This window comes from Macaca mulatta, chromosome 17, assembly GCF_049350105.2.
Source record: "Macaca mulatta isolate MMU2019108-1 chromosome 17, T2T-MMU8v2.0, whole genome shotgun sequence".
In the NCBI taxonomy this organism is placed as follows: domain Eukaryota; kingdom Metazoa; phylum Chordata; class Mammalia; order Primates; family Cercopithecidae; genus Macaca; species Macaca mulatta.
The window spans coordinates 2117398-2141407 of NC_133422.1; the positions used below are offsets into that span (position 1 = coordinate 2117398).

At 47.8% G+C, this 24010-nt stretch overlaps 1 protein-coding gene across 2 annotated transcripts; it reads left to right on the plus strand.

Annotated features, from left to right (window-relative positions):
* The first annotated feature begins 19 nt into the window (after positions 1 to 19).
* On the plus strand, positions 20 to 21678 carry LOC144336132 (uncharacterized). 2 transcript variants are annotated; one of them, XM_077973763.1, is made up of 3 exons: positions 20 to 311; positions 1315 to 1416; positions 19754 to 21678. In XM_077973763.1, the coding sequence occupies exon 3, from the start codon at positions 20506 to 20508 to the stop codon at positions 21568 to 21570; it is 1065 nt and encodes a 354-aa protein (XP_077829889.1). In that variant the 5' UTR covers positions 20 to 311; positions 1315 to 1416; positions 19754 to 20505; the 3' UTR covers positions 21571 to 21678. The 2 variants fall into 2 exon arrangements, with proteins under 2 accessions (XP_077829889.1, XP_077829888.1); XM_077973762.1 differs by having other exon boundaries at positions 20 to 67.
* The last annotated feature ends 2332 nt before the right edge of the window (positions 21679 to 24010 follow it).

Below are 24010 nucleotides of genomic sequence, written 5' to 3' on the forward strand. Positions count from 1 at the left end.
TGGGCGGGGCAGGGAGGGCGCCCCGGGCGGAAGAGCGTCGAGACGGCGGGTAGCTGTGGCGGAAAAGGTCGAGGATGGGAGGGGAGCGGGCGAGGCGGGCGACGCTGGGGAGGAGGAGGGTCGTGCGGGCGGAGGGCTCCCAGGGCGGAGGGCGGCCCGGAGGAGCTGACAGTGCCTGATCCCCCGGCGAGGAAGCCTCAGGTGCGGGCGCCGGGAGGGCCGGAGCCGCGGACTTTCTAGGAACGGGAACCCCGCTGCTGCGGAAACCCCAGCCGAGCGGACCGGCCTCCCAGAAGTCATATAGGATTTTGGTAGGTTTAGCACGTGTGGATGATCCAATCAAACATAACTCACAGTGTTCGTGTATTTTAATAAGTGTTGTTTAAAGACAAGGAAACGTAGCGGCCCAAAAAGCATCCGTTTTTCAAGTTCTAGCGCCCTTTGCGTTTTCGTTGAAAATATCGGAGAAGGACGTGATGAAAAGTATTTGTTCACGTTGCGAAGAGTTGACAAAAATTACGCCACCCAAAGTTAGCGAAAAACTGCTAGGAAGATACACTTAAGGATAATGTGTTTTTCTCACTTTGAATTTCGGATATGCAACTGAAATCTTTATGGCATCAAACTCTCTGTTTTTGTTTCTTTGAACACTGGACTTAATTTGTAAGATAAGCCTCATTGTCAAGTCTCTGAGCTTTAACTGAAGCATAATCTATAGTCCGGCAAATCCTTTCGCAGAGAATCACCAGATCTTCGAGTTGACTCAATGATATATTTTGTTTCACTCAGCTTTAATAGGATAGTACTTGATGATATACTGTTGAGCTTATTAAATGCATCCTATGTACCATCACTACAGAAGGCATTAGTAACAAATACAAAGATCAGCAGAGCGGAGTATGCCTTCCTAGGACCCACAGGAAGGAGTCCCAGGAAGACACACACCAATACTAACAATTAGGTATTTTAAAACTGTAAAAATATTACCCATATAATTAGTTGATGGGAGACAGCTCATTTTTACAGAATTCCAGATAAATATAGAAGAAAAGTTGGAATTAGAAAAATCACAATAATGTGTGCACAAGATCTAGGGAACAAAGCATTATAGGAAAGGGTGATGAGGAACTGGATATTCACAAGGCACTATTGATCCACAGATTACTTGTTGGTTGTAGGGGAAATCTAGCTTCACATTTGAAAGTCCACTGATCAATGTTAGCATTACTAAAAGTGGAACAACCAGACTGTATGCTTTCTGTTGACAGAAATGTTGATCCTTAATATGCTCAGGCCTTTAAGTGTAATTTCCAGTTACAGGAAAGAAGAAAAGGGAAAGAAGAAAAGGAAACAAATCAGACAAATCCAGAATGTGGGATATCCTATTGGACAACTGACTGTTTCTTCCAATTAAAGGTAAAAGAGGGAGGAGAAGATTGTTCTAGATTTATAACAATTTGAGATGAAAAACATGGCAACATTTAAAATATTTTAAATCTTAATGGGTTTATTATACTATTCTCTGCTTTTATGTGTTTTTAAATAAAATTTAAGTACATATATTCATGATAAAATTTTCAATTAAAAAATACATAAGGCCAGGCCTGGTGGCTCATACCTGTAATCCCAGAACTTTGGGAGGCTGAGGTGGGAGGATCATCTGTGCTCAGGAGTACGTGACCAGGCTGAGCAATGTGGCAAAACTGTCTCTACCAAAAATACAAAAAATTGGGCATGCCAATTTTTTGTGGTGGTGCATGCCAGTGGCCCCAGCTACTCGTGAGGTTGAGGTAGGAGGATCCATTGAGTCTGGGAGGCAGAGGTTGCAGTGACCTGAGATTGCACCACTGCACTGCACTCCAACCTGGGGGACAGAGTGTGACCTTGTCTCAAAAAAAAAAAAAAAATATATATATATATATATATCTGTCTGTCAGGCACAGTGACTCATACCTGTAATCCCAATCCCAGTGAGTGATTTGGGAGGCTGAGGTGGAGGATCACCTGAGACCTTGAGGCCAGGGGTTCAAGACCAGCCTGGGCAATATAGTGAGACCCCATCTCTACAAAGATAAAAAAAACAAAACAAAAAAACTAGCTGGGCGTGGTGGCACGCACCTGTAGTCCCAGCTATTTGGAGGCTGAGGCAGGAGGATTGTGGCTTGCCTGAGCACCACTGCACTCCAGCCTCGATGACACAGAGTAAGATCCTGTATTAGTCCTTCTTCATACTGCTATAAAGAACTGCCAGAGACTGGGTAACTTATAAAGGAAACAGGTTTGGCCGGGCGCGGTGGCTCAAGCCTGTAATCCCAGCACTTTGGGAGGCCGAGATGGGCGGATCACGAGGTCAGGAGATCGAGACCATCCTGGCTAACACGGTGAAACCCCGTCTCTACTAAGAAATACAAAAAATAGCCGGGCGAGGTGGCAGCGCCTGTAGTCCCAGCTACTCGGGAGGCTGAGGCCGGAGAATGGCGTGAACCCGGGAGGCGGAGCTTGCAGTGAGCTGAGATCCGGCCACTGCACTCCAGCCTGGGCTACAGAGCGACACTCTGTCTCAAAAAAAAAAAAAAAAAAAAGGAAACAGGTTTAATTCACTCACAGTTCGGCTTGGCTGGGGAGGCCTCAGGAAATGCCGAGACCAGCTCAGTCCGGGAGCTATTTATGAAGCAAAATCAAGAATACTTGGTTAATAATTTGACATGGCAGGAGAGAGCAGAGGTAAGGATGATTCCTAAGTTTCTAGTTTAAGTACTGTATGGCAGCAGGTGTTATCTTTTTGTTGTTTAAGGAACACGGTGGTAAAGCAGGTTTTGGAGAGGAAGATCAAAAAAGTCCAGTTATGGGCCAGGTGTGATGGCTCACGCCTGTAATCCCAGCACTTTGGGAGGTCCCAGGTAGGTGGATCACCTGAGGTCAGGAGTTTGAGATCAGCCTGGTTAACATGGTGAAACCCCGTTTCTACTAAAAATACAAAAATTACCCAGGCATGGTGGTGCACACCTGTAATCCCAGCTACTGGGGAGGCAAAGGCGGGAGAATAGCTTGAACTGAGATCGCACCACTCCACTCCAGCCTGGGCAACAGAGTGAGACTCCATCTCCAAAAAAGAAAACAAAAAAGTCCAGTTTTGAGGTACGTACGAAGTAACAGTTTGCTAAGCAATATAAGCAAGATGGAGAATAGGAAACCCCAGACCCTCATCCTCCCACAGAAACATCAGCTTAACAACATCATATGGACAAAACTGCCTTTCTGAGAACTCCAAAAACCAGTCGAGAGTTTGCAGCACCCAAAGGTGCACAAAGCCAAGAGATGCAACAGGTAGGAAACTGTGTGGCATTTTACTTGCCATTGGTAAAGATAAGCAAGGACAATTGTCATAGTTACAGCAAGACAAGCGAGGATTTACAGTCAAAGAGCAGAGTGCAGGGCGGTGGTGGGGTGGGGTGGAGGCGGGCATTGGATGGAAAATTACTAAGAGGCAACGTCAAGGGAAGGGTGACATTCTGGTAAAACTGATGTGACAGGATTCTTGCTGAAGGCAGGCCAGGGTGATCGAATGTCATCTGGAGGATGGTGGAGGATGATGAATTTGATTAGATGTCAAGAGTGGAGGATTCTTGCTAAGACTGCAAGAAACAGTTTTGTGATGCAAAGATGAATACAGGAGCTCAAAGGTCAAGTCCTGGTTAAGTAGAGGGTTCAGAGGAATCTGACTAAAGTGAGGTCAAGGAGAGATTATTTGTCACCCTAGCTATTCCCTATCCCTAGCACATTGTGGTATAATTGGGAGAAAATTTCCAATCCTCTTCTCCCTCAAGAGAGAAAAGGAGAAAGGAACCAACCATGAGTCCAATGCGCAGGCCTTTTGACAGTCTGCCTAAGGAGCAGATTTCTCTCTCTCCTGACTTGCAGTGCTGATGGGAACAGCGGGTTAAATGCCAGGCTGGGATCACTGAGATCAAAGGTGAGCGCCACAGCTTCTTACGGCAACAATAAGACTATAGTACCACAGACAGACACCAAGGGGAGCAAGAGATTATGGGCTGCAGAAAAGAGGCAAGTAAACCTTTAATTGAGGAATTATATACACAGCCCAGAGAAGACCTATTGCCAAAAAAATGTTGGAAAAAGCCCTAGAATCTCTAGCTGGTTGACTGGTGAAGGTCTTACCCTGTATAAAGCCAGACTGAAATGCCCAAAGCTTACAAAAAGATTGCAAGGCATACAAAGCAGAGAAACATGGCTCAAAGAAACAAAATAAATCTCTAGAAACCAACCCTAAAGATACGGAGATCTGTTAATTACCTGACAAATAATCCAAAATAATCATCTTAAAGATGCTCAATGAGCTAAAAGAGACCATACCCCACAAAACAAAATCAGGAAAACAATGCATGTACAAAATGAGGATATCAACAAAGAGACAGAAACTATAGAAAAGAACCAAATGCAAATTCTGGAGCTGAAGAATATAATAACTGAATGGAAGAATTCACTGGAGGGTTCATACTTGACCAAAGAGAAGAGTCAGTAACTTTGAAAACAGTTCATTTGAAATTATTGAGTCTGAGGGAAAATAAATGAAGAAAAATGAAGGGAACTTAAGGAGCTTATGGGACACCATCAAATGAAACAACATATGGATTATGGAAATCCCAAACATAGAAGAGAGAAAGGGTTGAGATCCTGCCTGAAGAAATAATGAGCCTGTATTTGTCCGTTTTCATGCTGCTGATAAAGACATACCTGAGGCTGGGCAGTTTACAAAAGAAAGAGGTTTATTGGACTCACAATTCCACGGGGCTGGGGAGATCTCACAATCATGGCAAAAGGTGAAAGGCACATCTCACACTGTAGCAGACAAGAGAAGGGAGCTAGTGCAGGAAAACTATCTTTTTTTTTTTTTTTTTTTTTAAATCATCAGATCTCATGAGACTCATTCACTATCACGAGAACAGCACAGGAAAGACTCACCCTTATAATTCAATCACCTCCACCAGGTTCCTCCCACAACACATGGGAATTGTGGAAGTTACAATTCAAGATGAGATTTGGGTGAGGACACAGCCAAACCATATCAGACCCCAAATTTCCCAAATTTGAGGAAAGAAATTGCCATACAAATTCAAGCAGCTCAACAAACTCCAACAAAAATAATCCCAGCGAGCCCTACATAGAGTCATGCTATAATCACGTATTGTCAAAATTGCGAAGAGCATCCTGAAAGCAACAAAAGAAAAGTGACTGAACATATGCAATGGAGCTCCTATAAGATGATCAGCAGATACCTCAGCAGGAACCTTAATGGCCAGAAGGGAGCAAGATTATCTATTCAAAGTAATTTTAAAAAGAAAGAAAAAAAACCCTTTGCCAGCCAAAAAAATACCTGAACAAAACTGTCATTCAAAAATGAAGGAGAAATTGTCTTTCCCAGATAAACAAAAGCTGAGGGAGCTCATTACCAGTAGACCCACTCTACAAAGAATACTGAAGTGTCCTTCAAGTTGAAATGAAAGCATTCTAGAAAGCAATGTAAGAACATAGGAAAATATAAAGCTTCCTGGTAAAGGTAAACATATAGACAATTTTAGAACCACAGAGTATTGTAATGTTTATGTGTAAATCAATTTTAATTCTAATATAGTATTTAAAAGATAAAAGCATAATATAACTATAAATCTACGTTAATACACAATTTCAAAAGACGTAATTTGTGACATCAATAATAAAGTGGCAGCAGGAGATATAAAAAGGAGTAATTTTTATATCTGATTAAAGTTACATTCTTTTTCATTTTTTCGAGATGGAGTTTAGCTCTTGTTGCCCAGGCTGGAGTGCAATGGTGTGATCTTGGCTCACTGCAACCTCTGCCTCCCGGGTTCAAGCAATTCTCCTGCCTCAGCCTCCCAAGTAGCTGGGATTACAGACATGCACCACCACGCCTGGTTAATTTTGTATTCTTAGTAGAGACGGGGTTTCGTCAGGCTGGTCTCGAACTCCTGAACTCAGGTGATCCACCCGTCTGGGCCTCCCAAAGTACTGGGATTACATGCAGGAACCACCATGCCTGGCCAAAATTACATTCTTATCAGTTTAAAATAGATTTTTCTAATTTTAATGTTTTATATAATCTCCATGGTAACAACAACAGAACTACCTATAGAAGATACACAAAAAGGCCGGGCGCGGTGGCTCAAGCCTGTAATCCCAGCACTTTGGGAGGCCGAGACGGGCGGATCACGAGGTCAGGAGATCGAGACCATCCTGGCTAACACGGTGAAACCCCGTCTCTACTAAAAAGTACAAAAAACCGGCCGGGCGCGGTGGCTCAAGCCTGTAATCCCAGCACTTTGGGAGGCCGAGACGGGCGGATCACGAGGTCAGGAGATCGAGACCATCCTGGCTAACACGGTGAAACCCCGTCTCTACTAAGAAATACAAAAAATAGCCGGGCGAGGTGGCAGCGCCTGTAGTCCCAGCTACTCGGGAGGCTGAGGCCGGAGAATGGCGTGAACCCGGGAGGCGGAGCTTGCAGTGAGCTGAGATCCGGCCACTGCACTCCAGCCTGGGCTACAGAGCGAGACTCCGTCTCAAAAAAAAAAAAAAAAAAAAAAAAAAAAAAAAAAGTACAAAAAACCAGCCAGGCGAGGTGGCGGGCGCCTGTAGTCCCAGCTACTCGGGAGGCTGAGGCAGGAGAATGGCGTAAACCCGGGAGGCGGAGCTTGTAGTGAGCTGAGATCTGGCCACTGCACTCCAGCCTGGGCGACAGAGCGAGACTCCGTCTCAAAAAAAAAAAAAAAAAGAAGATACACAAAAGGAAATAAAGAGTGAATCAAAGCATGTCAACACAAAAAGAAACCAATTCATGAAACACAAAGGAAGGCAGCAAGGGAGGAAAAGGGACAAAATACCTATAAGACCCACAGTAAACAGTTAACAAGATGGCAATAGTAAGGCCTTCCCTATGATAATTACTTTCAATGAAAATGGATTAAAGACTTCAATCCAAAGACACAGGATTGGCTGAATGGGTTTTTAAAAAATCAAGATCCAATTATGTTGTCTACAAGAGACTCACTTTTGACCTAAAGACTTATGTAGGTTGAAAGTGAAAGAATGGAAAAAGATATTCCAATGCAAATCGTAACCAAAAAAGAGCAGAGACAGCAATACTTACACAAAATAGACTGAAGAGAGAAATGCTCACAAGAGACGAAGGGTATCATACACTGATAAAAGGGTCAACTCACCAAGAAAATATAACAATTGTATGTGAACCTAACATCAGAGCTCCCATATATGTGAAGCAAACATTGAGATAATTGACAATAGAATTAGACACCAACACAATATTAGGATACTTCAAATCTCCACTTTCAGTTATGGATAGAACACCCACACAGAAGATCCAGAAAGAAACAGGACTTGAACAACCACTATAAACCAACTGGATCTAACAAACATAAGCAGAACACTCAACAATAGCAGAAAAGACCTTCTCAAGCACATAAGAAATATTCTTCAGCATAGACCATAGGCTATGCCACAAAACAAGTCTTAACACATTTTTTTTGGGGGGGGGTATAAAAATATGACTTTTTTCCTCATTATCACATCAGTTATCAAAGAAACAGTACATAACAAAAATACAAAGCTCCGTTGGATTTTTTTTTTTGTCTTTTTTCTCCCCCCATCCCACTCCTACCCAACAGCCCCTTGCCAGGGAGTCCCCGGCTGATGCCTGGATGCTATCCCTAAGATCACCCCGGGGCTCAGTAGAAACGGTGGTCCAGGTCTCTCTGGGGGCTAGCGAGTATGAGTAAGCCTTGCCCAATACCAGGGGGTCCAGCAGCTAGAAGAAGGCATAGTAGTTGCTGAAGAGGTTTAGGGCCAGTGAGATGGTCTGGTGCCACTTTTCAGAGGACATTAGGGAGTACAGCTGATAGACAATGACAGCTCCCTCCAGCAGCAGGAGGATGTTGAGGATCTGCAGGGGGTTGCTAAAAAAGAAGTGGAACTGGAAGTGGGAGATATCAGAGGAGATAGCCACGTTGTAGTGTCCTACTGCTTTGTAGATGTTCTTGCTGTGCTTCACAAGCATGCCCTGTGGTCACATGCATTCTTCAGTCCACCTGGAGGCACAGCCCAACAGTGCCCCTTAACCCCAGCTCACCCACAAAAAGGGTACCAGAAGACTGGGCAGGAGAGAATTACCAGGGCTCTACTTCCATTTCTAGCAGTACAAGACCAGCCCGGACAACATAGCAAGACCCCCTCTTTATAAAAAAAAAAAAAAAATAGCCGGGTATGGTGGTGCACCTGTAATCACAGTGCTTTGAGAGGCTGAGGTGGGAGGATCACTTGAGCTCAGCAGTGAGCTATGATCATGCTGCTGCACTCTAGCATGGGTGACAGGGCAAGACCTGTTTCTAAAAGTAAAAAAAAAAAAAAAAAAAAAAGCTATTGAGAGGTATAGAAAGATAAGGACTAAAAAGTGGTCTTTGGGGCAGGTGTGGTGGCTCACACCTGTAATCCCAACACTTTCAGAGGCTGAGGCAGGAAGATCACTCAAAGCCAGGGGTTCAAGACTAGCCTGGGCAACAAAGCAAGACCCAGTCTCTCTCTAAACAAAACAAAACAAAAAAAAAAAAGGTCTTTGGATGAGAATTTTGGAATAGTGCTAGACAGAAGGAAGCATAATACTAGTGAGAGAGTAGATTGCAGGACGAGATAGGAAGATAAGCCACCCTGGACAAATTTGTAAAGGTTAGGAATGAACCCAGTGACAGCTGAAGGGCAGGTGACAAAGTGAGAGTGAGAGATGACTTTTTTTCTTTAATTTGTTTAAGATGGGAAATGATACCAATTGCTCAGTTGCCTATTCCCTCACCCAGCCTCAGGTCTAATTCTCAGGCCTGATGGGGTTTGCAGTGTGGTCTTTATCTCCCTGTAGTCCTGGAGAGGAATGGAGAAGTAGTGTTGGTGCCACTAGGGTGTCATTCTCTTAAGACAGTTACAATGCTGTTTCTTTACTGTTTATTTAGCCTGGCTAAAATACTGGCTAAGTTGCTGTCACAAAAATGCTCCAAATATGCAGTAGCTCAAACAAGATAAAGCATATTTCTGTCTCACTTAGCAGCCTGAAAGTGGACAGGTGGTTCAAGGTGAGTAGGTGTTTTTGTTCCATTTCATCCAGGGACACCCTTTTGTCTCGGGGCCTGCAGCCATGCCAGGGTGTGCCATCTGCTGCAGGGTAGAGGTGACTCAGAGCCCATGGGTAAGGAAAATGGGCGGATGCCGTAAGTAGTTTCCCTTTTTGAGGACCTGACCTGGAAGTTGCAATCATCAAGTCTACTCACATCCCATTGGCTAAGAATGAGTGTCATGGCCACGCCCAGATGCAAGGGTGTGCACTCCAGCTGGGTGGCTGGCCAGAATCCAATCCTGGGAATTGACACAGGAGGACACTTAGCCTTCTCTGCTTCCAATGCCAACTCCAGCAATATCTTTCCAGAACTGAGACCTCTCATACTGTTCCAGCCTGTAGGGCAGATATTTGGTAGATACCTGGTATAAGCAAGTCAGCTGCTTAGAGCTGGCATCCCTTTCTTCTGAGACGATCTTGCTCTGTCATCCAGGCTGGAGTGCAGTAGTGCAGTCTGGGCTCACTGCAGCATCCGCTTCCTGGGTTCAAGTGATTGTCATGCCTTAGACTCCCTAGTAGCTGGCATTACAGGCACATACCACCACACCTGGCCAATTTCTGTATATATTTTTGTAGAGACGGGGTTTCTGCCGTGTTGCCCGGGCTTGTCTTGAACTCCTAAGCTCAGGCGATCCACCTGCCTCTGCCTCCCAAAGTGCTGGGATTACAGGCATGAGCCACTGCACCTGGCTGCTGGTGTCCCTTTTGATTGGGCCACCCTCTGTCTACCTGGCCATGTCTGGATGCAAGTGTCGTGAGACACCTTAACTGTCATGCCACTCCTCCCTAGCTAGCATGGCAGAAGAGGTTTTCCTGGATTTCTTCTTCCTTATGACTAATCTAAAATAGGAAGATCTTCTCCTTCAGTGCATTTATTTTTCATAATACCCAGGCAGAGTTCTCTTGCTTTGTCTTTCTGCTTATTACCTATTGAAAGGAAAGTTTCCAAATATAGGCAAAAATTCTTCACTTTTTCTTTCAATTTCAGTGCTCATATGTAGATCACTACAAACAGAACTTCTAAAAATGTTAGTAGTGACTGGCCAGAGCATTAGGCCAGGCCATAGCTCAGGATGCTGGAAGTCACTGAAGAAGAAGGCAGGAACCACAGGAATGAGGGAGGTCTTGGTGGCTGGTGAATGGCGGTGATGAGAACAGGTAGGGAATGTCAAAGAAACCGGATTTTACACAAGGTAGAGGGGGAATGGCTTGCAAGTGGTTGTGTGGAGGAAGGTGCACAGTGACCTTACACCTTTTACAAATCAAAACGATCACAGATTGAAATGTAAAAACTGCAAAACTAGCTGGGTGTGGTGGCATGCGCCTCTCGTCCCTTCTACTTGGGAGGCTGAGGCAGGAGGATTACTTGAGCCCAGGAGTTTGAGACTGTGGTGAGCCATGACTGTACCACTGCACTCCAGCCTAGGCAGAGGGAGGCTCTGTCTCTGGAAAAAAAATAAAAGTGCCAAACTAGAAAAATTCTAGAAGATAACACAGCAGAAAATCTAGATGAACTTAGATTTGGCTATAAGCTTTTTTTTGTTTGTTTGTTTTTTTTTTTTTTGAGACGGAGTCTCGCTCTGCCGCCCAGGCTGGAGTGCAGTGGCCGGATCTCAGCTCACTGCAGGCTCCGCCTCCCGGGTTCACGCAATTCTCCTGCCTCAGCCTCCCCAGTAGCTGGGACTACAGGTGCCCGCCACCTCGCCCGGCTAGTTTTTTTTGTATTTTTTAGTAGAGACGGGGTTTCACCGTGTCAGCCAGGATGGTCTCGATCTCCTGACCTCGTGATCCGCCCGCCTCGGCCTCCCAAAGTGCTGGGATTACAGGCTTGAGCCACCGCGCCCGGCCGGCTATGAGCTTTTGTATGCAACACCAAAAGCAAGATTCATGAAAGAATTGCTTGAGACACCTAATTTCCCTAAGTAAGAAGAAATGGATCAAGGGATCTGCACATTTTGCACACTGAGGGCCACAGTCTGGGTAGCCAGGCCCTGGAAACGGCATAGCTAGTAATGCTGACATCAGTCAAAGACCACTGGGTCTGACCTGCAGACCCTGGCCACGCAACAGACGAAGAAATGCACTCAGGCACAGGTATCCCATGAAAGAGCAGACTAGAGGTCCAGGCAGCTTCACAGAAAGAGCTGTAGCAGCCAGGGGCCCTGACAAGCTGGCACCCTGTGCATTTATTCAGTACAGATATAATGACAAAGGTCTCAAGTAAACACCACTAGAGGGTAATTAACATTGCTAAGAGCAGTCCTGCACCCACAGAGGACCAAAGGTTGGTCTTAGGACCACGTGAGTAAACAAGTCATTTAGATAAACTCCTCTACATTGCTATGTATCTATGCCCTAAGCTTTTAAGAGAATTCAGTTGCCTTAAGCTGAATCTTTCACTGAAGCTACGCAAACCTCCCAGCCTGCCAAGAAGGTTTGTGTCTATTTCCTATAAGTTTATTTTTGTAATTTCTCCCACCACCCTGACCAACCCCCTACGGTAACTTGTTTGTGAATAAGGAACAATTTATTCCTCATCACAGTAAGAAGCCATGTGACCCATTGTCCTGGATCAGAGACAAACACCAAGTGCCTCCCCAACACCAATGTCATCCTGAATGTCAACAGAAAACACTGGCCGCGGAGAAGTTTTTTAAACCTCTTGAAGCATTTTGCCCATGAGCAGACTTCAATAATCTTCCTTTATGTACAAAAAATTTAAAACCAGTGGCAGCAAAGGCACAGTACTTAATAAAGCAACTAAGTTAGAAGTACAAGACACTGATTTATATGCTGTTGCTAGATTTGGAGAGGCAGGACTATTTATTAGGCTGAAAAGGTGGTGGTCATCTGGTATCTTCCTAAGAAAGTTTATCAGGGTCCTCATCCTTTTCCAGAAGGCGAACTAAGGCCTGGAACAAGACAAGGTCTTCTCCAAGGCCACACAACTAGTCACTGACAGAGGATTCATTTCAAAGTCCTGTCCTTTCAGGTCTGTGCCTACAAACCAACACTTCAATCTGACTATTTCAACCTGGCCAAAAGCAACACAAAACACCCAAACAAGCATTTTAGGGGAAGAAAAAAACAGAGGCAACTGGACAGACAGGGGCAAGTCCAATGTGGCCTCCCAGATAAACCTCAATGCACTTACTTCTTTTGGCACAGACACTTCCTTCTGAACTTTGTAGGGAAGTCACATCACATTGCACTCTGTCCATGTGAATTCAACCCCGTGGGTGAACCAAACTTAAAAGCATTAAATTCTACAAATAGGCCCGGCACAGTGGCTAACACCTGTAATCCCAGGACTTTGGGAGGCCAAGGCGGGCAGATCACCTGAGGTCGGGAGTTCGAGACCAGCCTGACCAACATGGAGAAACCCCATCTCAACTAAAAATACAAAATTAGCCGGGCGTGGTGGCACATGCCTGTAATCCCAGCCTCCTCGGCAGGCTGAGGCAAGAGAATCGTTTGAACCCAGGAGGCGGAGGTTGCGGTGAGCCAAGATCATGCCATTGCACTCCAGCCTGGACAACAAGAGTGAAACTCCGTCTCAATACATTCATTCATTCATTCGTTCTACAAATAGCCACTAGTAGAATTATTAACATAGAAAACCATGATGGGTACTAACAGATTCACTCAGAAGGAGCGGGCTAAAATTAATTCACATATGTGTAGCTGGCTCGGAGAAGACACAGGGCTTGGAGGAAGTAAGACTGTTCAGCATGATTTAAAATTGATTTATGAGCTTACTGTAGCACTTGGAATAGAAAAAAATAATCTTTTCAGCGCCTGTGACCCCTCTCTCAAATTACACCAGGGTGCGACTGAGGAACAACAGCGCCGACCACCCATCCTTCTGGATCCTTGGGGAAATTTAACTTTTTGGATGGGAGAGTCAGTAGACGAGGCTTCATTTTCCATCAGGGAACACGAACTGCTGCGGGAAGATCCCAGCTTCCGGCTAAAGCTGCAGCGGTAGGAGCCGCCGACCAGCTCGCCGTCCAGTCCCCAGAGCCCCGGCTTTAGGCAAAGCGTAGAGCCGCAAACCAGTTTTGCCGCCAAGAACCCGGCCAGGTGCGTCTCCTCCCGGGCCTCGCAAGGAACAGGTTAGCAAGACGACTTCCAGCTTTCTCTGCCCGGCCCCAAACGCCTGCCGCCCCTGCCCAGCCGCCCGCTGTCTGGCGGCCTCTGCAAGTCTCCACGCAGAAGCGGCTCCGTGCTGCTAGCGCTGGCGCCCCGCGAAGCCCCGCGGCCAAATGACAGGACTTGAGGGCAAAGGAGGACAAAGTTCCCACCAGGTGGGCACTGCGGGAAGGAGGCCGACGACCCCGAGATTCTCCGGCGACCCCAGCGGGCCACCCCGGGGCGGTGAGGGGTCCCGACGCAAGTGCGCGGCGGCGCCGGCCGCTTCCCCCGCGGTCCGGGAAGGTCACGCCGCCCGGACGCCGAGGCCCGCCCCGCGCCCCGCTCCCTCCGCCCCGCGCGCTCCCCACAGCTGGAGGCGCCCGGCGGGTCTGCGCTCTCTGCAGCGCCAGCGTGGCCACGTCCCGCTCGGGCTCCGCCGCCTGCTCTCGGCTCCGGGTCGCCGGCCGGGGCGGCCACTGTTAACACCCACGTCGGCCGCGGCCGGCCCTCCGCGCAGGCAGCCCTGGCGGCGGCCCCGGGAAGCTCAGGGGCGCCCCTGCGACCGGGGAGCGGGCTGCACAGTGCCGCGCCCGGGCTTGGACCTGGAGCCGCCGCCACCCGCACGGGAAGCGGAAGTGGGCGCTGAGCCGCGGCGCGCCCACCCAACCCAGCCCAACCCAGCCCGCGAGCTGGCGTGGCGCTGCCGCCGACCCTGGCAAAGCTGGAGGGCAGGGCCTGCGCGCCTGGGGACTTGCCCGCCTCTGGGCTCCGCAGGATCATCTCTGAGCTCGGACCTGGGCTGAGGATGAGGGCTGGGGGCTGGGAATGTCAGTGGTTGGGAGGACTTAAGTTGCCAGCTAGTTTGACCTTGTTGGGAGGCTAAGGCGTTATTTATAAATTATATTTGAGTACAAAATTATACTCGGGATTCAAGGCCCTAATATAAAATACAGTTGAGTATGAAAATACAGGAATTAGCCGGGCGCGGTGGCTCACGCCTGTAATCCCAGCACTTTGGGAGGCCGAGGCGGGCCGATCACTTGAGGTCAGGAGTTCGGGACCAGCCTGGCCAGCATGGTGAACCTGCGTCTCTACTAAAAATATAAAAATTAGCCGGGCGTGGTGGTGGGCGCCTGTAATCCCAGCTACCCGGGAAGCTGAGGCAGGGGAACTGCTGGAACCCGGGAAGCAGAGGTTGCAGTGAGCTGAGGTCGCACCACTGCACTCCAGCCTGGGAGACAGAGCAAGACTCTGTCTCAAAAAAAAAAAAAAACAAAACAAAAAAAACCCACAAAAAACAAAAAAACTGGAATTGCAGTGATGGAAAGTAAATTCCCTTATTACCAGTTTTTTTTTGGGGGGGGGGGCGGTTTTTTTTTGTTTTTAAGCCAGGCCGGGCGGGCTAGCTCACGCCTGTGATCCCAGCACTTTGGGAGGCAGATGTGGGCGGATCACCTGAGGTCAGAGATTGGAGACGAGCCTGACCAACATGGTGAAACCCCTTCTCTACTAAAAATACGAAAATTAGCCGGGCATAGTCGTGGGCACCTGTAATCCCTGCTGCTTGGGAGGCTGAGGCAGGAGAATCACTTGAACCCGAGAGGTGGAGGTTGCAGTGAGCCAAGATTGCACCATTGCACTCCAGCCTGGGCAAAAAAGTGGGACTCCATCTCGAAAAAAAAAAAAAAGCCATTTCCCAATCCCCCTCTCCCAAGGAAATCCATATGATGCGATTTCTGCAAGTGCACTGATGAAAACTGTAACACTGTCGGCTCGGATCTTGTAGGTTATATCTGTGGTTCTCTGGCATTTTGTTAAACAAGTGAAAGCATTCAAGGAAGCTGTTGTTTGCCCAGAGTAATTTTCTTTAATGCCCTAAGGCAAAGGGTCAGAAGGGTCTTGGTCTATTTGAGACAGCCACTCAACAAACAGCTTTGGTTCAGCCTTTGTGTATTGATTTTCATTTTCAACACTATTTTCTTCCTTAAACAGGGTGTGGACCAGGCGCGGTGGCTCACGCCTGTAATCCCAGCACTGTGGGAGGCTGAGGTGGGCGGATCACCTGAGGTCTGGAGTTTGAGGTCAGCCTGGCCAACATGGCGAAAACTCGTCTCTACTAAAATTACAAAAATTAGCCCAGCGTGGTGGCGTGTGCCTGTAACCCCAGCTACTCGGGAGGCTGAGGCAGGAGAATCACTTGAACCCGGGAGTTGGAGGTTGCAATGAGCTGAGATTACACCACTGCACTCCAGCCTGGACGACAGAGGGAGACTCCATCTGAAAAAGAACAAAAACGAAAAAAAAACAGGGTATGGCGACACATGCCTCTACTCTCAGCTACTTGGGAAGCCAAGGCGGGAGGATCGCTTGAGGCCAGGAATTGGAGGCCGCAGTGAGCTATGATGGCACCGTTGCACTCCAGCCTGGGAGACAGAGGGACCTCATCTCTAAAACACACACACACACAAACTGTCCACACAGTGTAGTTTTCTTTTATAACTTTCAGCCTTGTTTGGATGTGCTGTTGGATTCTTTTTTTTTTTCTTTTTCTTTTTTTTTTTTTTTTTTGCTTGTTTCTTTTTTTGAGACAGAGTTTCACTCTTGTCACCTGGGCTGGAGTGAAATTGTGTGGCCTCAGCTCACTGCAACCTCTGCCTCCTGGGTTCAAGCAATTCTCCTGCCTTAGCCTTCCGAGTAGCTGGGATTACAGGCATGCGCCACCAAGCCCGGCTAATTTTGTATTTTATAGTAGGGACGGGGTTTCACCATGTTGGCCAGGCTGGTCTTGAACTTCTGACCTCAGATGATCCACCTGCCTTGGCCTCCCAAAGTGCTGGGATTACAGGTGTGAGCCACTGCACCCGGCCACGCTGTTGGATTATTACCTATGTTATTTAAGTGATTTGACTGGTGTTAGTGTTTAACAGGAATGCACACCTGAATAGACCTCCCAGGCTGTAGGAGATGTTTTGCCGGGATCAGAGTGCCATGTAAATGGGCACTCATCAGAATCAGCACTGTAGAACTCGAGCTTCTGGACCATAAGTGAGTACAGAAGCAAGCCAGGGAGTTGGGATGACTTGTCCAAAGTGATGGGGAACATAACGAACTGGAAACAGATCCAGGAGCCGTAACTAGTTACAGCAGCCTAGAGGGGCTGGCAGTATCGCTTGGTCCAGCGGCTTTTGCAGCTTTAAGAAAATGAGGGCCGGGCGCGGTGGCTCACGCCTGTAATCCCAGCACTTTGGGAGGCCGAGACGGGCAGATCACAAGGTCAGGAGATCGAGACCATCCTGGCGAACCCGGTGAAACCCCGTCTCTACTAAAAATACAAAAAACTAGCCGGGCGAGGTGGCAGGCGCCTGTAGTCCCAGCTACTCTGGAGGCTGAGGAAGGAGAATGGCGTGAACCCGGGAGGCGGTGCTTGCAGTGAGCTGAGATCTGGCCACTGCACTCCAGCCTGGGCGACAGAGCGAGACTCCGTCTCAAAAAAAAAAAAAATGAGATCCAAAAGAACCCAGATTAAGGACAGACTTGGCTGGGTGCAGTGGCTCACGCCTGTAATCCCAACATGTTGGGAGGCTGAGGCAGGAGGACTGCTTGAGCCCAGAGTTCGAGTTCAACCTGGGCAACATAGTAATGTAACTGCCCAATGGGTTCTTCTTGCCTGCTGCCTTGACTGAGCCAATTTATCGAGATTGTGGAACTGCAACAGAGAAAGAGTTTAATTCACGCAGAGCCAGCTATACAGTAGACCAGGGTTTTATTATTACTCAAATCAATCTCCCCAAGAATTCGGGGATTGGAGTTTTTAGGGATAATTTGGTGGGTAGGGGGCCAGTAAGAGTGTTAATTGGTCAGGTTGGAAGTGAAATCACAGGGAGTCTAAACTGTTCTCTTGTGCTGAGCCGGTTCCTCGGCAGGGGCCACAAAACCAGATGAGCCAATTTATGAATCTGAGTAGTGCCAGCTGATGAATCCATCGAGTCCAGGGTCTGCAAAATATCTCAAGCACTGATCTTAGGTTTCACAACAGTGATGTCATCCCAAGAAGCAATTTGGGGAGGTTTGGAATCTTGCAGCCTCCAGCTGCATGACCCCTGAACCATAATGTGTAATCTTGTGGCTCATTTGTTAGTCCTACCAAGGCAGTGTAGTCCCCAGGCAGGAAGGGGGTTTCTTCTGGGAAAGGGTTGTTATCGTCTTTGTTTCAAAACTAAACTATAAGCTCCTCTCCAAGCTCCGCCTACACCCAGAACAGGTACAGTTTGGAGGTTAGAAGCAAGATGGAGTCAGTTAGGTCAGATCTCTTTCACCATCATAGTCTTCTCGGTTATAATTTTTGCAAAGGCAGTTTCAGTGAGCCTGTCTCTACTGAAAATTAAAAAAAAAAAATTTTTTTTTTAAACCTGGTGTGGTGGCACACGGCTGTAGTCCCACCTACTGGGGAGACTGTGGCAGGAGGATCGCTTGAGCTTGGGAGTTTGAAACTGAAGTGAGCCGTGTTCAAACAACTGCAGTCCAGCCTGGGCGACTGAGCAAGACCCTGTCTCAAAAAAATAAATAATAAATAAAATAATTTTAAAAAAAGGAAGGACCCTGTTATAGATTAGAAAGAGCACTGGACTTGGGGCCAGGATGTTTGTGTAAATGTCCCTCTGTGACCTTTAGTGAATCAGCCTTTTGTAAACTCCAGCCACAGCATGCACCGGTTCCTTTGAACCCCCTGTGCTCCATCAACCCGTGGGAACAATCCACCATGCAGGGCGCCTGGTACTCTCCTCGAGCCATTGGCCCCAGGCCTAATGCTTTGTCTTGTCTTCCTTGAGCCCCTTCCTCTCCTATCCTCACAAGGGCTGTTCCAAACTCTCATCACTCCCAAGCCTTCCACATTTCTCCACTCCATGCTTCCCCTGTGCAAGCATCAGCCTCAATTTGTTCTAAAAGAAACAATCGGAATTTTGCTCAGATTTTTAATACCTAATCTACGAAGTTGCCTTTTTTTTTTTTTTTTTTTTTTTTGAGATGGAGTCTCGCTCTGTCACCCAGGCTGGAGTGCAGTGGTGCCATCTCGGCTCACTGCAAGCTCCGCCTCCCGGGTCCACACCATTCTCTTGTCTCAGCCTCCCGAGTAGCTGGGACTACAGGTATGTGCCACCACCCCCGGCTAATTTTTTTGTGTATTTTTAGTAGAGATGGGGTTTCACGTGTTAGTCAGGCTGGTCTCGATCTTCTGACCTCGTGATCCACCCGCCTTGGCCTCCCAAAGTGCTGGGATTACAGGCGTGAGCCACTGCACCCGGCCAGGATTAAGTAATGTACATAGCTACTGTAATGTGGTCCTCTGACCAGCAGCATTAGCATCTCCTGGGAGTTTATTAGAAATGCAAATTCTCGAGTGTCTCCTGGACAAAGCTGCTGAATCAGAATTCTTTGGTGGGAAATAATCTGTGTCTTAGCAAGGAGCATAGATAATTTCTATGGGCCAGGTATGGTGGCTCTTGCCTATAATCCCAGCACTTTGGGAGGTGGGTGGATCTCTTGAGCCTAGGAGTTTGAGACCAGCCTGGGCAACATGGTGAAACCCTGTCTCTACAAAAAGTTACTCAGTTGAATGGAACTTCTTGGTTTCTACATTATATCAAAAATACCTCTAGAAAGTATGATCGGGTGGTAAAGTAAGCTAATTCAGATAATCAGTACCCATAATAGGTACTTCCTCCTCCTCCTGCTTTTAGAAACAAAACGGTTATATATCAATATATGGAAATAAATAATACAAACATATATAAATACTTATCAAGAATGGAATTTTTAAAGCCCCTAGATCTGTTTATGACTCATAATGCTCTTTATTATAATTATAATTTAATTAACTATTACATAAATGGTAAAGTGAGTTGAATGCTTTGGAAAGAGTCAGTAATGGTCATTTAAAATTTTTCTTTCCAATTAGGCATGAGTGAGGCAAAAATACATATGCAGGAGGATCATACGCTTAGATTGCTTTGTAAGCTTTTTTACATTCTTGCTCCACTTTTCCACTTAAACCAAAATTGAAAATATTGGAGGATGGGTGTGATATATATAAAAGATGTGTCCTAGAACTGCTATCGGTGGGCCTATGTTCAAAGAAGGGGCTTTGATCCTACATCAAAAGACTGGTGAATGAGGTATATTTGTTTTGAGTTTTTTTTTTTTTTAAAGACAGAGTCTTGCTCTGCTGCCCAGGCTGCAGTACAGTGGCATGATGTCTGTTCACTGCAAGCTCCGCCTCCCGGGTTCACGCCATTCTCCTGCCTCAGCCTCCCAAGTAGCTGGTGTTTGGGTGAGGGAGAAGGGACAAGATGGAGGAAGGTGAACAAGATGGAGCAGTCCCTGTTGTTTCCGGGTTCTTCATCACAGATTTTCCCGCGCCCGGGAAGAACCAAATCAACTGAGCATGTGCAGAGTGACGTCAAGCCGGGGACACCGAAATTCAAGAAGCCACTCCTACACACACGCCCCAAACTCCTCCCCTTCCAGCTCCCAGGCATAAAAGTCCGCCGCCGGCAAGCGCCGGCGTGACTTCCTCAGCCCCCGCATTCGTGGACCGGGGAACCTCACTCGAGAGCGCTGGCGCGACTTCCCTGGCCCCCCACACCTGAGGACCAGAGAACCTCACCCAAGAGTGTGCACATATTTGCAATAAAAGACTGCCACTTTTGTACTTTGGCCTCACGTTTAATTATTTAGCTCTCCTAAATTAAATTAAACAAAACAGTTGGTGCCAAAACCCGACCCGGGAGGAGACCCTTCCTCAACACCCCCTAGGGGTCTGAGGAACCTCCTCCCCAGCGAACCGGCTCCCAACCCAACCAGCCACCAACACCGAACAAGTGTTCCAGCTTTCCACTCGTGCCTCTCTGAGAATTTCTTCTTCGGTGAGTACTCCCTTTGTTAACCATCTCCGTCCGTTTCCATGTCCTTGGCCTAGAGTCGTACGTACGCCCAAGGATGTAGCCACCCTGTGGCGCAGTGAGGTCTTCAACCCGGAGACGTCCGTCTTGAAGTTCCTCAATTCTCCGTTAGTGGCTCCAGGAGCCCCCGGTCTCTAGCAGCGGCAAAGGACGCTTTGCCACTGCGTGAGGTCGGTTTCCATTTCTGGTGGTTAAACAATGGGAACCTCACAATCCAAAATCCCTAGGAACACCCCCTTAGGGTGTCTCCTCCAAAACTTGGAAGCCTTACATTTAGCTCAAGATTTAAAACGAAAGCGGCTAATTTTCCTCTCCACTGTGGCATGGCCGCAGTATAAATTAGACAACCAGTCTCAATGGCCACCAGACGGCACACTTGACTATAACATTCTATTAGATCTCTCTAATTTCTGCCAAAGGCTTGGAAAGTGGTCAGAGATTATCTATGTCCAAGGCTTTTCGGACTTGCGCTCTCGCCCAGACCTGTGCGCCCAGTGTTCAATGGCCCAGGTCTTGTTAGCTAAAACCCAGCCCTCGGCCCCCACACCACAAGCAGAGGAAGATTCTACTTCCATCTCAGACGAGGCCTACGGTGGGGCACCTCCCTCCCGACCTTCCAACCCCCGTCCCTATGCTCCTCCCACCGCCCCTCGCTCAGCCACTCCTCTTACCTCTCCCATTTCCGCCCACACTCGCTCCAAGACCACAGTAGCAGCCCCCACTAGTCAGCCCTCTACCAGTCAGCCTGCCCCAACCCCCTCTACCATTCAGCCGGTCTCAACCTACCCGACTGGTGAGTCTGTTTCAACCTCCCCTGTTAGTTTGTTGGCCCCCCTCCGAGAAGTTGCTGGAGCTGAGGGCATGGTTAGAGTCCACGTCCCCTTTTCCCTGGCTGACCTTTCCAAAATTGTAGAACGACTCGGCGACTTCTCAGCCAATCCCACCCAATATTCCAAAGAGTTTCGATACCTAGGCCAGGCATATGACCTTACCTGGCATGACTTACATGTCATTCTTACTTCCGCTCTTTTTTTTTTTTTTTTTTTTTTGAGACGGAGTCTCGCTCTGTCCCCCAGGCTGGAGTGCAGTGGCCGGATCTCAGCTCACTGCAAGCTCCACCTCCCGGGTTCACGCCATTCTCCTGCCTCAGCCTCCCGAGTAGCTGGGACTACAGGCGCCCGCCACCGCTCCTGGCTAATTTTTGTATTTTTTTTAGTAGAGACGGGGTTTCACGTGTTAGCCAGGATGGTCTCGATCTCCTGACCTCGTGATCCACCCACCTCGGCCTCCCAAAGTGCTGGGATTACAGGCTTGAGCCACCGCGCCCGGCCACTTCCACTCTTCACCCAGAGGAAAGAGAGCGCATTCTTGCAGCCGCCAGGCAGCATGCAGACCAGTTACACTTAACTGACCTGGCCAGCCCAGTAGGCGAACAAGCTGGCCCATCTACAGATCCTGAGTGGGACTACCAACCTCAACAACCCAGGCATCGCAGAAGAGACCTAATGATACAATGCCTCTTAGCTGGCATGCAGGCAGCCTCTAACAAAATGATAAATTTTAATAAGTTACAGGAGGTTATTCAATACTCAGGAAAATCCTGCCTCCTTTTTAAATCGCCTTACAGAGGCACTTGTCCAATTCACCCGACTGGATCCCACCTCTCCGGCAGGAGCTACTGTCCTTGCCACTTATTTTATTTCCCAGTTGGCCCCCGAAATCCGAAAAAATTAAGAAAGGCAGAGGACGGACCTCAAACCCCCATTCAGGACTTAGTCACGCTAGCTTTCAAAGTTTTTAACTCTAGAGAGGAAAGAGTTGAGGCTCTTCGAGAAGCCAGAGTAGAACAGAAGGCCGCCCTTCAGGCACGAGCTTTAGTGGCTGCCCTCCAACCCGCGTTGCCCACTTTGCCGGCAGGGAAAACCAAAGATAAGTCTCTTAAGGGCTCCTGCTATAAATGTGGAGACCCAGGACGCTGGGCAAACCAGTGTCCCCAGGCCAAGCCGGCCACTCTGTCTGGTCCATGCTTTAAGTGTGGCACAACTGGGCATTGGGCAAAAAGGTGTCTAAATCCTTGCCCGCCTACCACGCCGTGCCCAACCTGCCAACAGGAAGGACACTGGAAGTCTGATTGCCCCGCCAGCAGGGCAGGCATTGCTCCTCAATGTGGTGCCTCTCCTCAAAGGCCGGAAGGCTCCTTCCAGCTCCTACACCTGGACGACGACTGACGGTGCCCACAGTCGGAGACCCCGGTCACCCTCGCCGAGCCTAGGGTAACTCTACAGATAGCAGGTAAGCCAATTTCTTTTCTCATCAGTACGGAGGCTACCTATTCTGTTTTGTCAACCTATGGAGGTCCTAGCCAGCCATCCACTATCTCAGTAGTTGGGGTAGATGGTAAACCGTCTAACCCTCGCCAGACCCCAGTGTTAAATTACTACCTGGACTATGCATGCTTTGCCCACTCTTTCCTATCATGCCCTCTTGTCCCACCCCCCTCTTGGGACGAGACATCTTAACCTAACTCAAAACATCTATTCCCCTCCCTTTCTCCAGGTGACCAGGTTCTACTCAAGGATCAACACCCTCCTCAAATTCTCCCGCTTTCTCACTATTCTCCATCTCAACTTAACTGAATTTCCCCTCATAGACCCTCTAGAAACCTTCCTTCCCGACCCTTCCCCCGACCAGTAGGTTTCCCGACTTTTTACTCTCATAGAGGACATAGCTTGGCAGCGTGCCCTTTGTGATTTCAGCAATGTTGAACTTACCCTCTACACCTTTGTTACCACTGTTATGGTTCACTCTAATTATTCCTGCTAGCCTCACTAATCCTAAATTTGTATGGAGATTTTCTATAACTGAAACCTGGTCTACTGACAACCAGGCTTACTCACAAACGCAAGGTACTGCAGATTGCTCCCCCCAGGGCTGTCAAGCTGCCCTCCTCCTCAACTTTCACCTGAGTTCTGTCGGCAACTACGACCGCCCAGTCATATGTTTCTTGTACGACCAAACGGAATATAATTGTAAGAACTACTGGCAAGAAACCAACCTGGGGTGTCCATACAACTATTGCAACATGCATGAGATAGGTTTAATGTGTGCAAATGGCATTTGCACCCCCAATGATCGACCTTTTGTAAGAAATAGAACATTAGGAGGATATATTCTTAATATTAAGGATCCCTGGGACCCCCGGTGGGCTCAGGGAGTTAAAGGTGGACTATATGCAACATCTTGGTCCTCATATTCCACCGCAACCCTCCAAATAAAGAGAGTATACGTGCAACAAGTACCCCTCCCTAAGAGTAAACGAGTACATCTTCCTAAGAGTGTACAGGCCTTACAAAATTTAACCTCAGTTGTAAAATCTCATGAACAGAAAATACAGAAGCTGTTAAGCCCCCAAGCCCCCCTAACAATGAGGACCCATTCTCATGGCTAACACTTCTTCACCAGGGACTTAACTTAACCCAGGCTGCTGGAGTAAGGACCCTCTCCCACTGCTTCCTTTGCGCTGCGCTCGGAAAAGCTCCCTTAGTGGCAGTCCCGCTACCAACCGCCTTCAATATCACCACCGACTCTACCAGCTCCTCTCAAGCAACATCCTCGCCTCAAGTCCCATTATACCGTAATCCACAGAGTCAAACCCTTCCTTTTTGCTACTCTACTCCAAACTCTTCGTGGTGTGATTGCGCAC

What these genes read in the sequence shown, in the direction of transcription:
- LOC144336132 (XM_077973763.1), top strand. Translation starts at nt 20,506, where the DNA reads ATGGGAACCTCACAATCCAAAATCCCTAGGAACACCCCCTTAGGGTGT.